The 17,613-nt window shown below is 33.8% G+C and overlaps 1 protein-coding gene across 5 annotated transcripts in view; it reads left to right on the forward strand.

Moving 5' to 3' along the window:
- The window catches only part of LRRK2 (leucine rich repeat kinase 2), a 147,799-nt gene that overhangs the window by 10,677 nt on the left and 119,509 nt on the right, over positions 1 to 17,613 (forward strand). For all 5 annotated transcript variants that reach the window (XR_013400962.1, XR_013400963.1, XM_077953862.1 and 2 more), the window contains 8 exons: positions 1,828 to 1,916; positions 4,133 to 4,267; positions 5,774 to 5,908; positions 8,398 to 8,529; positions 14,067 to 14,186; positions 15,467 to 15,609; positions 15,700 to 15,779; positions 17,142 to 17,248. Coding sequence is in view for 3 of the 5 variants with exons in the window: in XM_077953862.1 (XP_077809988.1) it covers positions 1,828 to 1,916; positions 4,133 to 4,267; positions 5,774 to 5,908; positions 8,398 to 8,529; positions 14,067 to 14,186; positions 15,467 to 15,609; positions 15,700 to 15,779; positions 17,142 to 17,248 (941 nt within the window). In the remaining 2 variants the exon portion in view is untranslated. The remainder of the gene's footprint in view (positions 1 to 1,827; positions 1,917 to 4,132; positions 4,268 to 5,773; positions 5,909 to 8,397; positions 8,530 to 14,066; positions 14,187 to 15,466; positions 15,610 to 15,699; positions 15,780 to 17,141; positions 17,249 to 17,613) is intronic.

Genomic DNA, 17,613 nt, shown 5'->3' on the forward strand with positions numbered 1-17,613 from the left:
ATTACATAAATATTTATATAGGAAATTTGTTCACTCACTCACTTACTCATTCACTCACTTTGTTCATCCAGTCATTCATCTTCCATTCATCAAATGTTTTTTAAGCCCCTCCTCTAGGCCAGAAACAATGCAGTTGTAAAGAAGATAGACACACTGCTCTCTCCAGTGGAGTGTATTAGGTCACTCCCGGCAAAAATTGATTGCAAAACAGATTTCTGTTTTTTCAAGGCCTTTTCTCTCCAAAGACTTACCAGTTCTGAAGAAAAATTTCTTCCGTGGTGGTAAAGTCAGGAAGAGTGGGAATGGTACAGGGAGAGGTAGGGGCAGGGTGATTAGGAGGAAGACTGGCAGAGAATTGAAGACTGGCTTCATTCAGTTCCTCCAACTGCCAAATGGAGATTATGCAACGTTTCTTGAATACGTACAAAGCTCTAGATGTGGTCAGCTCAGTCTTTTCCCAACAATTCGCCAAACAATGCTGTGCAGGAATAGACTAGAGATTATATTTTGGGATTAATAATATAGGGATTAAAATCTCATGAATTTGAACTAAACATTATTGATATGTTAAGTTCACTTTTTTTTTTTTTTTTTTTTTTGAGACAGAGTCTTGCTCTATTGCCAGGCTGGAGTGCAGTGGCCTGATCTCGGCTTACTGTAACCTCTGCCTCCCAGGTTCAAGTGATTCTCCTGCCTCAGTCTCCCGAGTAGCTGGGACTACAGGAGTGCACCACCATACCCAGCTAATTTTTGTATTTTTAGTAGAGACAGGGCTTCATCATGTTGGCCAGGATGGTCTCGATCTATTGATCTCATGATCCCCCCACCTTGGCCTCCCAAAGTGCTGAGATTACAGGTGTGAGCCAGTGCTACCGGCCCACTTTTTAATATATTATTAATTTCTCTTTTAAAAACAGTAGCAATCAATAATTTAAATATTGAAATGAATTCTTAATTTATATACACAAACTAACATCTTTATATCTCTCTATATTTTAATATATCAACATGTCTAAGATAAATTATAAATTTATATCACATGTAAAAATGGGTTTGCTCTCGATGTATATAAGACTTCATGATATTTTGAACATGGAGTTGGGTGAAAATAGTGAATCTGAATTTTTGAATTTGAATATTTATTGGAAAATAAGTAGCGCTTTTACCTTTTTAAATGAGACACATAATAGTTCCCTGTTGATTTTTTGTTTGTTTTTTTAACTTTATTAGAGTTGACAATTAGAAATTGTTTATATTTAAGGTATATAGTTGATTTGATATATGTGTATATTGTGAAATATTACCACAATCAAGCTAATTAGCATTCCCTGTTAGTTTTTATAAGCCTGATTCAGGTTTGTAGAAAGAAACAAACACACATGGCCAGGCACGGTGGCTCATACCTATAATCCCAGACTTTGGGAGGCCGAGACAGGAGGATCACTTGAGCCCAGAGGTTTAGACCAGCCTAGGCAACATAGTGAACTCTGTCTGTCCAAAAAAGAATGAAAAAATTAGCCTGGTGTGGTGGTGTGTTCCTGTATCCCTAGCAACTCAGGAGGCTGAGGCAGGAGTATTGCTTACTTGAGCCCGGGAGTTTGAGGTTTCAGTGAGCTGTGATTGATTGCACCATTGCTTTCCAGCCTGGGTGACACAGCAAGACCTTGTCTCTAAAAGCAGACAACAGACAACAAAAACACATGAGCTTCACTATAGGGAATTAAATACAATGAGAGTAATAAAAAATAGGTGAGCAAAAAAATCTAAATAAGCAAATTTCTGAGTATGATATTTCATTCTTATCTTGATTTCTGTTTTTAACTCCAGATTGATTCTTAAAATGCTAACAGTTCATAATGCCAGTGTAAACTTGTCAATGATTGGACTGAAGACCTTAGATCTCCTCCTAACTTCAGGTAATACATGTATATGTTTTTCGTGTTGATTCAGTTTAAAAAAAATTGATGCCATTAACTTAAATTTTTTTTTTTTTTTTTTAAAGATCAGGATTAGGGTAGCTTGATTTAAATGTCCTAAAATTGCATCTTTTTTTAGACCTTGTGATGTGACAGCCACAATGTAATCCAAATATCAGTTATTTCCAAAATTCTTTCTGTTTCCATCTTTTCTCCTTATCTCTTTTCTCTATACGTTGCCTCTCAAAAAATCTCATTCAATACCTTGGTTTTAAACATTACCTTATATATTGTCCCCAAATCTCTGTTTGTAGCCTGATGTTTGCTCCCAAAATCTGGACCCACATCTCATATTCTCCCTAGGTTAGTGGTCATTCATGCCCTTGCATTATTACTTCTTTCTCCATATATATCTTGAATATATTTTCTATAATGTATGTTCTGGAGTATGCCATAATAGTTACATTTTGAAAATACATAACATTACTTCTTGAGTATTTGCTAGATGCCAGGCTTCACAAGTAAAATGCTTCACATTCTTTTAAACACCTAAACCTGAAAACACCCCTCGTGATAGGGATTTTATCTCAGTTTTCTAAGTGAGAAACACTGAAATGCAGAGAAGTTGCTTCGGCCACTAAGTGGTAGAAACAGGGTCTGATTCTCCATGTCAGGTTCCTTCCCTGAGAAAACTTTGGCCTGGAAAATAACGGACCTGAAAACAAAAAATCTTGAAATGATGCAACAGTTGTGGGCATTGCTGTGCTGGACACTGGCTATTATATAAGGTTCTTAGAAGAAAGGCTGCTCACAGGGAGCTAATCTTGTAGGGCTGGGAGGAGTTTCCTTCCCTGTAGGGGAGGGCTTTTTAGGTTGAGAGAAGTATGGGTGCACAGGCCTGGGAGAATAGCATAAGAGAGGCTGGACATGTGATTGGGAAGGTTTGAAATGTCCTCATCAGTCCCCATCAGTCCTGCTAAGAGATGAAGACCTTGCTGGAGAAAGAGGAAGATGAGAGTATGAGGGAAAAACAAGAAAGTACTCAGCATTTCACCACCGCTTTTTATGACCATATTGTATGGAATGCACTAACAGTCTTAACCATGATTTAATTTAACCTCATACTTGGGAGGTATTTTTTTTTTTTTGAGGGGTATTCATTCTTCATTTGGCAATGGACAGGAAGATGAGGGTTTATTAATCTGAAAAATCTCTCCACACTGGAATATATTAAAGTTAGCCTCATACAGTACTACCATTCCTATTCCAGTATTATTATTTTTATTGACAGAATAGATGCTGTTTGTGTTATGTTTTGGATTATGATAGGAGATGTTTGATATAGTAAAAGACAAGAGTATGACAAGCAGTTAGTCCAAGTACAAAGAGGTAACAAAATATTTAGTGAGGAACAGTGTTTAGCATATTTGGAGTGAAGACAATGTGCAGAGGGATAAGGGGCTGATGAGATACATGTACTATAGTCAGTTGTGTGATGGGTCTTGTTTTTTCATACTAAGGAGTATGAGAAGATCTTAGAAGATTCCAGCAAGGGATTTGCAAGACCACAATTGTGTTTTAGAAATATAATGCAGGCAATAAACTAGTTGGGTAGAAATTGGGGCCTGTAGAGCAATTAAGCATCTGTTTTTGCATTCTAGATGAGAATGCAAAACACAATAGGAATGAAGGTGCCTTGTTCAAAAGGCATTTTGTTCAGAAGGAATCTTCAAGATGTGTAGGAGATATACTTAAAGGACTTGGTAACGAATTGATGTGTTGTTTGGATAGAGAATGAGAAGAGAAAGGATGGTGGAAAAAGAAGATGACTCAGGAGTTTCTCTTGGGTAGCTATTGGATTATGGTATCATTGATGAAGACAGGGAACAGGAGTAGACCAGGTTTGGGGTACCTGTAGAATATTCAGATGATGTCTAAGAGGCATAAGAATGTATTTCAGGTGTTTGGGGCAAGTTATCTAGGGTAGAAGTACTGATTGGGACTCATGAAATTGTAATAAAGTGAACTGAGAATTTATCTCATTTATAAAGATCTAGAGCTTGATAAGTCTAACATCTAGGGCAGTTAAGTGGTTTGTCAATAAACAAACAAAAAAATCGTGAGTCTACAAACCATTCACAGTCTTCATGTAAAAATTAACACATTAAATGTTAAAGCAGATCTTTACTCAGAGCATATTATTCTCTTCAAAATAGGTAAAATCACCTTACTGATATTGGATGAAGAAAGTGATATTTTCATGTTAATTTTTGATGCCATGCACTCATTTCCAGCCAATGATGAAATCCAGAAACTTGGATGCAAAGCTTTACATGTGCTGTTTGAAAGAGGTATTTTAAAATGTCAAATTCCTTAAAGTATATATAAGAAAAAAAGGCTTATACTGGGAAAAGTAGAACACAATTATAAGAAGAAGAAGGTTTCTAAAATCCTACTATTAAGAAGGGGGAGTTGTCTGTCAAGGGTGAGGAATGGGGTTAATTCAGCAGTATTGCTTGTTTTGGTGGAGTGAATTGCATTCATGGGTTATAAATCATGCCAGTGGAGTAGACTTTCTTCAGTTGCATAACAAGGCATAAGGTTTACTTTGAAAACTGGATGTGTGGGTGTTATGAAAGAAAAAATACAACTGAAGCCAAGCATAGGTTACATCGGGATTATGATGTTGAGTCATCATCAGAAGTCTTAGAAATTGATAAAGGCTCTGCATAAAGAGCCAGGAGGTTTACAAAGTGTCCCTCAGGAAAAAGACTAATATGCATTTCATAGCCTGGCCCTGAGATTGGTAACTGAGATTGTCATGTAATTTTAGAGTTGGTTGGAGTCCTTGTTTAGTCTTTCCATTGACCTGAGGAGGAAATGGGTCACAGCAGTGAAGTGAGCATCCTGCCTCAGGGCACAGAGCTTGTGACAGTACAGTTCAATTAGCAATTATTTTGAGAGCCCCTTTTGTATCATTATGGGAGCCAACCGTGCTAGGGGTTTAGATAAGAATGATTTTTGCGGGCCCTGTGTCAGTTATCAGTTTACCAGTCTAATTTCTCGCAGTTCCCAGAATGGGATAGATCACCTAATAACTGAGACAGTTTCATGATGTTCTTCACTTGTTAGAAAAACTTAACTGATTTCGCATTATATTATAGGGACACTGGCATAAAATTAAAAAAAAATTAATGTTGATCACTTAGAGTGCCGTATTTTCTAACATATTTCTGGCACCATTCTCAAGCTAGATAAACTAGAATTTTATACATGTTTTTGAGGTTGTTGCCCAATAACAGTGACTCCAAATGGAACTTACTGGCTTGATCAAATGACTTTAATTGTGAAAATTAATGATCTATATTTTTGCTGTCTGATGGAAAATCACTAAGACAGAGCATTTCAAAGTCTGATTACTTGCCATTTGCTCAAGTTGACAACTCTTGAACTGAAACATTTAGCCGAGCTACCCTTCAGCAGTCTACCATTAATGCCTCCCTTTCAAATATTGTAATATGTCCAATTCTAGTTGACCATCTTTATTAGTCACTGTCAGTTTTCTCTAGAATTTCCCAAATGAAATTGTAAATAATTTTGTTTTTCTGAGAATGACTAGCACTTTTACATTTCAAAACATTGAGTACCGAACATAGACTGAAACAAAATTATTTTAATCTCTGTAGCTTGCTTTCCCATTATAACATTCTTAGGAAGGGCTGTTTTCACAGAAATATATTTTTTATTTAAGGAGATTACATTTTTTTACACAACTATCATGAATGTTGTAATTTTTGAATAATTAAACTTCTGTATCATCTTTAGGCTTATTCAGTATTTTGTCTTTCATTTTTTAGTCTCAGAGGAGCAACTAACTGAATTTGTTGAGAACAAAGATTATATGATATTGTTAAGTGCGTTAACAAATTTTAAAGATGAAGAGGAAATTGTGCTTCATGTACTGCATTGTTTACATTCCCTAGCAATTCCTTGTAAGTAGCATTTATATGTGATTTCTTTTTCGTATCTGAAAAATCACAATATATCTCTTTCTGAGTATATTTTAACAATATTTTTATTATTTAGAAACTTGTGGATGCTAAACCCATTCATTCATTTATCCATTTAATTAATTTACATTAATTGACACTATACTGAAGTTGGCTGTGGGCTTGGTGCTGGAGAAACAATAGTGGAAAATACAAATGTGTTCCTTACCTTTTCAGAGCTTGTAGTACAATGGGGGACACAGATAAGTATAGAGGTGATTACAATGGCAGAAGTGATGGCAGAAGTACCCAGAGTTAGGAGAACAAATAGGAAGTGAGGCAATGTCTCTTAGCCAAGATTGAATAAGTAGAGCTTCCTGTGCACAGAGGTGTGAGCTGAAGTGAGAGTGCAGGCAAAGTGGCCCAGGCAGTGGGAATGGTTAGTGTAAAGATGCTGTAGCAAGAGAGAGCAGACTGCCTTCAAGAAGACAAAAGTAGCTCAGTAAAGGTGTGGGGTTATGAGTGTGCATGCGTGCATGCGTGTGTGCCACTGTGCATGCGCATCCCCAAATATCCTGTCCGTTTGTGTTTCATTGACAGAGGCAAGGGAGACCTTGATAAGAGGCAGTGGGTGAGGCCAGAGACATGGAGTGGAGAGCATGAAGGGCCTAAAAAGCTGCATGAAGGAGTTTGAATTTTATTGTGATTCTTGATTAGCATTTTAATGATGCTTTGAAATTTAGCCACCTTTTTCACCAAAAAATATTAATCAGAAGAAATTAATTTGATGTGTATGTTACCAATGATTACTAATAAGCTAAAATAATGGCTCATATTCTGTTTTGTTTTGTAAATGCCCATTAACACTTTGTATTTCATGTATTACTTGTGTGGGTTTCTACAGGATATACATATGCATTTATCTAGTGATATTTTCATCCTCACACATGTGAAGTTTTGAGGATTCAACGAGTTAAAAATGTAGAGTAGTACCTGGCATGTAATAAGTGTTCTAAAATCACTGACAGGATTATTACACAATATGTATTTTATATGTATGTTGTATACTATATGTAATTGCATTTATGGTTTCAGATATGGAAATCACTGTGTCAGTCTGCAGGTGTGAGCCTTCAGTGTAGGCAGAGTAAAAACCCAATGCCCTTGTGAAAGAATGCCTTTTTTTTGGTGATGTTTATAAAATCACAACGTTTTCTTATCCACAGGAAATTAAACACTAGAAAGTGGGTGGGACTGAACAATAATAGAGAAAGGCCATGCTTTTACATTTCTCTGAGTCATCATTGCCAACAAACTGAATATATTTTTCATTATACTTTTCCTTGGCTATATTTATTCATTTATTTATTTATTTTGGGCTGGCATTTTTTGGAATCCATTGTTTTCCACCCACATCTGACATAACTCCAGTAAAAATGTGTTGATTCATAATACAAAAGTCAAAGAAAGTGGCAGCTAAAAATTAAGACTCAAGAGTTTTTAAAGCACTGATTCTAACTGAAAAACATTTGCTTTTCAGTCTTTAAGTCTATTGTTTTGAATCAAAGCAGGTAACTCCTTTAACAGACCATTTCCATACATTATTAACTTTTTTTCTATGTTTAAGCATTATAAGACACTTTTTGTGAAAACAGTTGATTAGTTTTGGCTGTGCCAAAACAGATACTAAAATGTTTTGCAAACAGCCCTTTTTAAAAAAAAAAAAAATAAAAGAACAGTTAACATTTGATGCAGAAATAGACATATTTTCTCCATGTAGGTTCGCACTTCACTCCCTTTATTGATTCATTGCTTTTTCTGGTAGAGTCTTTCCTTCCTTTCTGTTTCACCTGTGTTTGTCCCTTAGACTTATATTTTAATATTGTGCCTCCCCTTTTTCCTTCTCCCATCTTTTCTTCCACCTATTTTGGAGCCTTCAGGAAGCTTTATTTTGCTGCCTTGTACACTGGTTGCTCTCTTGGAATGGAGGAGGAAACAGGTCATAACTGATTTTAACTCTTCTATCTGGTGACATATTCTTGATTTTCTTTCTTTTGGTTGGGGAAAAAAAAATGCAAAAGTTATTATCCAGTGAGGTTGAGCCTCGTTAAGAAAGAGACCCTCCAATTTATTTTTTGAAAACTTAGACCAATACATTACATTTCTAGACTTTCATTTTCAGTACTTTTCATTTCGTTTTCAGTACTAAAAGTACTCTGAATTTTTCCTTTTTTTTGATCTTAAGGCTTTAAGCCAAGAAACAGGAAAGAAGTAAATTTTTCTTAATGCTAAAGATGAGTCCTACATTCCATTATGTTATCAATGAACAGCCTAGAATTTTTTACAGCTGCTTAACGGAACATGATGTTTAAATTTGGAAATGCAGTCATTATGCTGCCATCTATTTACAATCTATATAAGACATCTTTGTATGCATATTTGAAAGGGGAAAATGGTTACCTTATTGATAATTATGATCTCTTTAAATTCAGGCAATAATGTGGAAGTCCTCATGAGTGGCAATGTCAGGTGTTATAATATTGTGGTGGAAGCTATGAAAGCATTCCCTATCAGTGAAAAAATTCAAGAAGTGAGTTGCTGTTTGCTCCATAGGCTTACATTAGGTGAGTTTCTTAGTTAATATATCATCACAATCTGTATGATATACATATATATAATATATATGTTGCATAATGATGGATAAGTAGCATATTGACATACTTTGAATGAAAATATTGTAAAGTCCCAGAAAAAAATAAATTAAAAAAAAGAAAATACTGTAAATTACCAAACCGTTTTGCTATGTTTAGATGGACTTTTAAAAGGAGTGTCAAAAATAGGTGTGTAGAATGTGAAAGAAGTATTATCTTAATCTTATTTTTATAGAGATAGTTCTATAGATGAGTTTTTTTATTGTTGAGGCTATATTTAAAATGTAATTATGTAAGAATTGATATATACAAAAAATATGCATAACATATACAATGTAAAGCATAATGCAAAGAACTCACCATCCAACTTAAATATTGTATATTCCCAGTGGGGGAAGCTACCCTGGGCTGCTTCTTGCCCTTGCTTTCTCTATAGAGGTTAACACTATCCAGAATTTTGTGTTTACAAATCTTTTGCTTTATAAATATGATTTACTACATTTTCATGTTTCTTTAAGTAAATTGTTAACACTTGCCTCCTTTTGCTTCATCACAATGTAATTATATTGTATGTTGTCTTCTGCAATTTTCAAATATCAATATGATTATAAGAATCAGAAATATTTTTGCATGTGGTTGCTAGTAGTAGTCTATTATTTGGAAATACCACAATTTATTTTTCCATTTTTCTATCAATGGACATTTGGGTTCTTTCTTGTTTTATGCTACTACTATCTGTGTTGTTAGGAAAATATAAATAAGGGTTAATATTTTTAAAAATATTTACTTGCCATTGGTAGGTCCTTCTTTGTGAAATACACAATCTGTCATTTATCAATATTTTTCATAGGATAGTCTGTCTTTTTAAAACTGATTCATAGATTCTGGACAATAATATTTTGATGGTAGGTTATATGTATTGAAAATACCTTCCCTTGACTTGTAGCACGTCTTTTCACCATCTTTATAGTGGCTTTTGTGATATAGTTAAATTTAATAATCAGTTCCTTTGTGATTTACTCTATGTATCTTGTTTAAGAAATCTTTCCTTTCCGAGATAATAAATATATTGTATATTTTATTCCAAATCTTTCTCATTTATTAAACTGTTGCAGTTTGTTTTTGTAAAGAACCCGATTCTCCCTCTTTTTTTCAGTGTGGAGAGCTAGTTACCATCATAGCACAATTTATTAGAGGTTCACCTGTTTCCCAGTTATATATTTATGTTTCTGTCCCTGCTGTTCTGTTGCATTAATCTGATTTGTCTGAATCAATTTAACGCTATTTAAATTAATAGTTCTGCAAGTCCTGATATCTGAAAAGCTAGTAGGTCAAGTCACTATACATTCTTTTTTAGGAACAGCTTGCCTTTTTTCTTGGGCCTTTACTATTCCATACTTATTTTAGAATTAACTTGTCCAGTTCCTTGGAAAACACTGTTGAGATTTTGACTGGAATTGCACAAAATATGTGATCATTTTAAGAAGAACTGATGTCTTTACATTATAATTTCTTCTATACGTGTCTTGCACATCTTTGTTAGTTATTGCTACATATCTTATTTTTATTATTATTGTAAATGGTATTTCTTTTTACATCGTATTTTTGAACTGTGTTTTCATAAAGAAATGCAAATGATTTTTTTGTATATTGAGCTAACCTACCTTTCTAAACTCTTCTATTAATTCTGACAATTTGTTTCCAAATGCTCTTAAGTTCTCTACATAGCAATTATATAATTTGTAAATAATGACAGTCTGAGTTCTTCCTTTCTGCTTCTTATATTCTTTATTTCATTTCCTTGTCTTTTTACATGACCCAGAATTATTAATACAGTGTTAAATAGAATCAGTGATAGTAGACATCCTTGTCTTGCTCTTTTTCCTGATTTTAAACAGAATATTTTTAATATTCTCCCATCCAAAATAATGCATCTTACAAGGTTCTACATTTGTAAAAAAATTTTAAGAAATTTTATTTTATTTCTTCTTTGCTTTTATTTTTACAATGTGGGCTTTAAAAAATCACGGGTGAATATTTAATTTTATCAAATATACTTAAAATGTAAGTCTTTTTTTTTCTTTTCATTTTGTTAATATGAAGAAATACATCTACAGGTTTTCTAATACTAAGCTACTTTGCACTTCCTGATAAATTTAACTTGGTCATTTATTAGATTTTTAAAAACACTTATAAAAAAATCTTGTCTGTTTATTTTCGCATATACCAGGTGAGTTTTGGCAGCCTCTTGTTTTTTTCTTTTTTACCCTTTCTTTTTTTTTTAAAAAATCCTTCTATTTCTTTAATGATTAATACAGGGCTATTTTGTGTTTTGTATCTGATAACTATATGTCAAGTTCTGGGGAGTCTAAACCAACTGCTTCTAGGCTGACTGCCCATCAGTTACGGAGCCTTGTTTTCTTGTATGCTTGTGAGTTTCTCTTTGATTGAGTTTAATATTTGAACATCCTGAGGACTTAAATTAAAGATGCTCTTTCAGAGGTGTTTGCCAGAAGTCAGAGCGCAGGACTGACGGAGCAGTTTAGGATCTTAAGATCTAGGCTTAATATGGGAGACTCTGGTTGAATTACCTTACCTTGCAGAGAGTCTGAAACTCGATTGTTGAATGCAGCGCCGAAATTCATGCTTTCCCTCGAGACTACTCTGGCGTTCAACTCACAGCTCTTGTTTCAGCTTCTTTTTGAACTCCCTGTGCCCCTCAACACACACCTTGGAAACTTCCTTGATATTTTTGTGAGGACAACAATGCGTGTAAAAGGGAGTGGTTGGTGACTAATAAGGAATGATGGCTAACTGTTGGAAATTGATTCTGATGACACTTTCCCAAAAGGATAACCAGGAATATTTTGTGCAAAATTAGGATTATTATAATAGGCATTTAGTTTTTCATCATTACAAATTTTTGGGAAAATCATTAATCATTTGAAAAAACTAATTGACACATCTCCATTGTAGCAACTCGTATTTTCACTTCTAGTATCATGATTATATCCCCTGTATAATTTGGAAATTGATTTTAGCATTAGGAAAGTTCCTAGTTTCAGTTAAAATGAATTTTTTGTAAGTTGAATTCTATTTTAAATGCACAACTTTAGTTTGTTATTTCTTTCCTTGATAAGCATTTATTGAATGTTGTTATATGACTAAGACTGTAAGATGATCATGTTTAATATTTTCACATTTCTTTCATAGTTTCCAAAGTGTATATATACACTTATATATTTGATATGTATGAATCTACTTATGTACTGTATATATAAATATAATAACATTGTATATAAATGTATATAAATATATATACATGTATAGAAATATACAAATGTATATACATATATTTATATACAAATATACAAATGTCTATAAATATAAATACATTTATATATACAAATATAAATACTGTGCATATATATATGCACACAGTATATATTTGTATATATAAATGTGTATATACACACACACACACACACACACACACACACACACACACAGTATTTTTTGATCCATGCAACAATCTTGGGAGATGGGATATTGTTATTATTTGTACATTTACAGATGAGGTCCTGTGGTTCACCAATCTTTGTGTTTTATTCAAGATTATGTAAGCAGTAAGGGGTGAAATCAGGCTGAGAACCCAGATTTCTTCATCCCTAAACAAAGTATTTCTTCTAAAATTTGGTAGCCATTCACTAGTTTATCTCTATCAGGTTACCCTTTATTCATTATTTTTCGTGAGAAGGTTGTAGTTGTACAAACTGGCTGATATCTGATAATGTTTTAATCTAATTCAAAGTTGATTTCTTAAATCCAGGTGTTAGAGTAGCACACTACTGTACAACTCTCTGTTTCATGTTTTACACAGTCAAGTTACAACTTGCACATGTTACATTAAAATGTGAGTTCGCCTTCATTTCTTGAAATGAGCCAGAGGAAGAAGTGATTTTGTTTTTGTGATGAGGGAAATGCTACTTGACTGCCAAATTGGTCTAGAAGAGCACATTAAAGGTGCTTGATTTTATACTGTTAAAATTAAATAAACCATGGCAACTGTCATGTCATATGCAACTTTTGTATTATTCTGTAAGATTTTTTAAAAATAAAAAGAGATCAAACTGATCTTCAGGTAAAGATGCTTTTTTCTCTTGTTTATCTCTTAGTGAATGATTATTAGTTCCATTTAATGGGTAGATAATTTATTGTTGCTGTTATTGTTTCAAAAGTAGCTGAATAAAATGCTTAACTTTTTCTTCATAGTTAAAATTAAAACCTCAAGTAAGTAAATATTTAACGTTTTGCCAAATTATGTAATCTAATTATGGGCTTAATGCATTTAAGGACTCTGTACAGTTTGCTATGTATTTTCACACAAGTTGTCTGAACATAGGTCTAGTCTTCCTGCCGTTTTCTGAGTCACACAGTGAGTCAGTGACGGAACAGCTGTAGGCAGTGGTGTGGGTATAATAGGGAAAAGAGAGTGATGGGGACCACCCAAGTTTAGACAAGCTGGTAAAAGTAGAAGAAAATCTTTTTGAAAACACTAGTGATCTTTAAGGGCTGTGGAGAATGTTTGCTTGGTGGGTGAATGTGAAAGAGGCAACAGCATGGGAAGGTGTTGGTAAAGGAGCTCCATAGTTGCTTAAACTGCCTTTTGATTGTGAGGCCGTTGATGAATATTTGGGCTTTAGGTTTTTTATGATACAGGATCTTTTCCATTTCTGGCTTTGTATCTCAGAGATCACTTAGTTACGCTTATAGATGAATAGGAGTTTTAATTTTTTGTTTTAGAAAGAAGCTTGGCAATTGTTAGTGAGTTACAAATAAGCCAAATGGAAAAAGGTACATATTTCTGGAATATCATGTAAAGTTTTTCCTCATAAGGATTTAGACTCTTGGGTGTCATATTAATTCTCAGAAGAATGGGTATAAAAAGATATGGGACTTCTTCCCAGGGTGGGTTGGAGGTGGTGAAATATCTCATTTATTTTAGTTTTTATTTTTTTTTCTGAGATCATCATAGACAAGATCAAGTAATGGTAAGCATGCCAATGAATTTTCTGAACACTATTCCTTTAAGTGAAAGAAGAGGGTTTCAGCAAAACTATTTAATATTGGATCTTCTAAAAGACAGATTTAAGAGTTTCATCTTTAAAAGTCAGAAAAATTAAGTTATTTTATACAATGAATATTGCCGTGCCATGTGTAACAGACGTGACATGAGAGGGAATCAGAGAACATGCAGTTAATACAACCCAAACTAGTATCATTATTTTTGCTCAGTCACTTCCATTGTCTAAGTAAGATAAATAAATGACAGCATAAAATAAAATTTCAAAACTACTCAATCATATTAAGCTATTTTAATTACAGTAAATGTTTTAATGCCATTAAATATTCATCACCATCCAAAATTACTGATGTAAATAGTGTTATATGTTAAAGGTAATTTAACGTCCATGGATGAGAATTCAGCTAATGTTTCACTTAACTTTTAGGTAATTTTTTTAATATCCTGGTATTAAACGAAGTCCATGAATTTGTGGTGAAAGCTGTGCAGCGGTACCCAGAGAACGCAGCATTACAGATCTCAGCGCTCAGCTGTTTGGCCCTCCTCAGTAAGTAACTTCACTAAAAAGGAGATTCTTCCAGAGGCATTTGACATCAAATATGAACATTGTAACAAGAGAATCATATGTACAGATGGGAGTTCTGTACTGTGTAGCTCATTTTCTAGTAGAGAATACTTTCAAGGAAACTAACAGTTATGACAAGTATACACATCTCCATGTAGAGTTTTGCTTTACATCATTCTTGATTTAGCTTTGTCATTAAGCAGCTAATCTTTTTTTAAAGAATTTTTACTTGTGGCCGGGCATGGTGGCTCACGCTTGTAATCTCAGCACTTTGGGAGGCCAAGGCGGGTAGATCACAAGGTCAGGAGTTCGAGACCAGCCTGGCCAACATGGTGAAACCTCGTCTCTACTAAAAATATAAAAATTAGCCAGGCGTGGTGGCGGGCGCCTGTAATCCCAGCTACTCGGGAGGCTGAGGCAGGAGAACCGCTTGAAACCAGAGGGTAGAGGTTGCAGTGAGCTGAGATCGTGCCACTGCACTCCAGTCTGGGCAACAAGAATGAAACTCAGTCTCAAAAAAAAAAAAAAAATTTTTATTTTAAATTCTGGTGTACACGTGCAGGATGTGCAGATTTTTTACATAGGTAAACGTGTGCCTTGGTGGTTTGCTATACCTATTAACTCATCACCTAGGTATTAAGCCCAGCATGGTTTAGCTATTTTTCCTAATGCTCTCCCTCCCCCAGTCCCATCCCCCAATGGGCCCCAGTATGTATTGTTCCTCTCCCTGTGTTCATGTGTTCTCATTGTTCAGCTCCCACTTATAAGTGAGAACATGCGGTGTTTGGTTTTCTCTTCATGTGTTAGTTTATTTGAGGATAATGGTTTCCAGCTCCATCTGTGTCCCTGCAAAGGACATGATATCATTGCTTTCTATGGCTGCATAGTATTTCATGGTGTATATGTACCACATTTTCTTTATCCAGTCTATGACTGATGGGCATTTGGGTTGATTCCATGTCTTTGCTATTGTGAATAGTGCTGTGATGAACTAATCTTTTCAAATAATCCTTCTCTAGTCTATTAGGTTTTTTTTTTTTTTTTTTTGGTACCCTCTTCCTGATTTTATTATTTATCTGTATAGGATGGTAGTATTATGAGGTGTGTAATATATCAAAAATTATCTTTATAATTGACCAAGGCTTCTACTAAAGCACACCTCATTCTGTTGGTAATATTTCAAAATATTGAATTAGAGTTGGTCAAACTGTTACGTAAATCATATATATAATGCTTTTATTTATTTTTTAATTTTTTTCAAGCTGAGACCATTTTCTTAAATCAAGATTTAGAGGAAAAGAATGAGAATCAAGAGAATGATGATGAGGGGGAAGAAGTTAAATTGTTTTGGCTGGAAGCCTGTTACAAAGCGTTAACGTGGCATAGAAAGAACAAGCACGTGCAGGTTGGACTCTCATAAATATTAGAGTTACTCAAAATTGTGTTTTCTAATCATTTATATTTTGACAGATTTCTTTTTTCTCCCCTAATCCAGGAGGCTGCATGCTGGGCACTAAATAATCTCCTTATGTACCAAAACAGTTTACATGAGAAGATTGGAGATGAAGATGGCCAGTCAGTAGTTTTGATTTTATATGATAGAAAATTTCAGTTATATTTTAAATCAATACCTACAAAATACTTTAACCATAACTTTTATTATTAGAAATATTTTTGATACAGCCTTTTAGTTTTAGATGTTGCTGCCAAATAGTAGTATGTATGTAGCATTTTGATCTCATTACCTCCAGAAGTTAGAAAAGGTAGCATGTTTGAGAGTTATTATTGAGAGATTTGGAATCAAGAGTCATTTGGTAATTCACAAATCATGGAGAAAGAATCTGTTTCCTGGCTGATCGTTTTAAAATGCCATATTAATTCATCTTGGGTGATAGAAATTGCAGAGCCATCTGTGATCTTTTCTTCTGTGGTGACTAGCCAGCAGGTTGTCAATATCAGGAATTAGATTTGGTTAGAGAGCTCCCTATGATGAGTTCCCATCTGATGTGACAGAGTTGACCTGTCTTCTTTTGAGAGGGTTATTTGAAGCTGTCATCTCCAGATAACTCTTTCACTAGGAGTGCCATTCAAACATCATAAGACTGGCACTCTCTCCCAAAGATACAAACTGTAGCAAGGAGTTTTGTGCATATCAGGTTTGTTTCATATCCGTGAGCCTTTGTGCTTTATGGCAACTGATTATGCTTGTGCTATTTGCAATGGATATCCTCTGGGTTTTAAATTGTGAATGACTTATTTTGGAAACAAATAGTAGTATTCTACATCTGAAATCTTGACAGTCTATTTGTTTAATTATCTATTGCTGATAAGAGGGGAATTAATAACACAGATGCTACTTAATTAAACATTTTCATTTTGACAAGAAACAGTAGTTCTTTTGAAAACTATGCTAAATTGGCATCTTAATAATCTCATGTTGAGCAAGGCTTTTGGAGATTAGGGTAAGGGAGATTCATGTTGCAGTTTATAAATTTTAGTTCATAGGATACCTGTTTCTCAATATCCATAAGAGAACTTTAAAATAAATATATTATTAAAACAAACAAAAATTTATGTTGTGCATCTTTAAAACTTATCTTGCTTCTTGACAGTTTTTTATTGTTCTTTTCTTTTTACCATTATCTTCTTTTCCTCACTTTATGTTTTTCCTCAGCATCTCTTTACATATCTGCTAAGCTTCTTTATTTCTCTCTGCTGCTTATTGGTTTTTGAAAAAGCATAAAAATACTAATTTATTAGTATTTAATTAATTTGAGTCTTAAAAATGAACTATAATTAACTCTTGTAAGGGGAGGTGGCATAAAATATTGTTTACATGCTCTTAATTGTTGTTAGAGATATTTGATAATGGTAAGTGAGAATTTGAGATAATTATTTAAAAGATTACTACTAACATTTTCGTTGAATTTTTGAAAGTTTCCCAGCTCATAGGGAAGTGATGCTGTCCATGCTGATGCATTCATCATCAAAGGAAGTTTTCCAGGCATCTGCTAATGCATTGTCAACTCTTTTAGAACAAAATGGTAAGCAGTGTGCCATATTTTCAAATAAAGGGAAACACATTTTTGTGGTAGTTTTAATTATAAAAGCTATATATTGTGAGAAACTTACATAATTTATAAAGCTATATATTGTGAAAGATCTCTCTGTGTGTAGAGATATATTGGCATGTGGATTATGAACATATAGGTACAAGGATGAAGAATAAAATAAACATTTATTGTATATTTTTCTGGACTTCTATGTGTAAACTCACACATGACATATACAAAATTTTACATATTTTGTAGAAATATTATACTCTTTCATAACCAAATTTTATTTTCTTTTTTATGTTGATACATGTGTATTCTCACATTATCATTTTTTATTTTTAATTTTTAAAATT

Source organism: Macaca mulatta, chromosome 11 (assembly GCF_049350105.2).
Source record: "Macaca mulatta isolate MMU2019108-1 chromosome 11, T2T-MMU8v2.0, whole genome shotgun sequence".
In the NCBI taxonomy this organism is placed as follows: Eukaryota; Metazoa; Chordata; class Mammalia; order Primates; family Cercopithecidae; genus Macaca; species Macaca mulatta.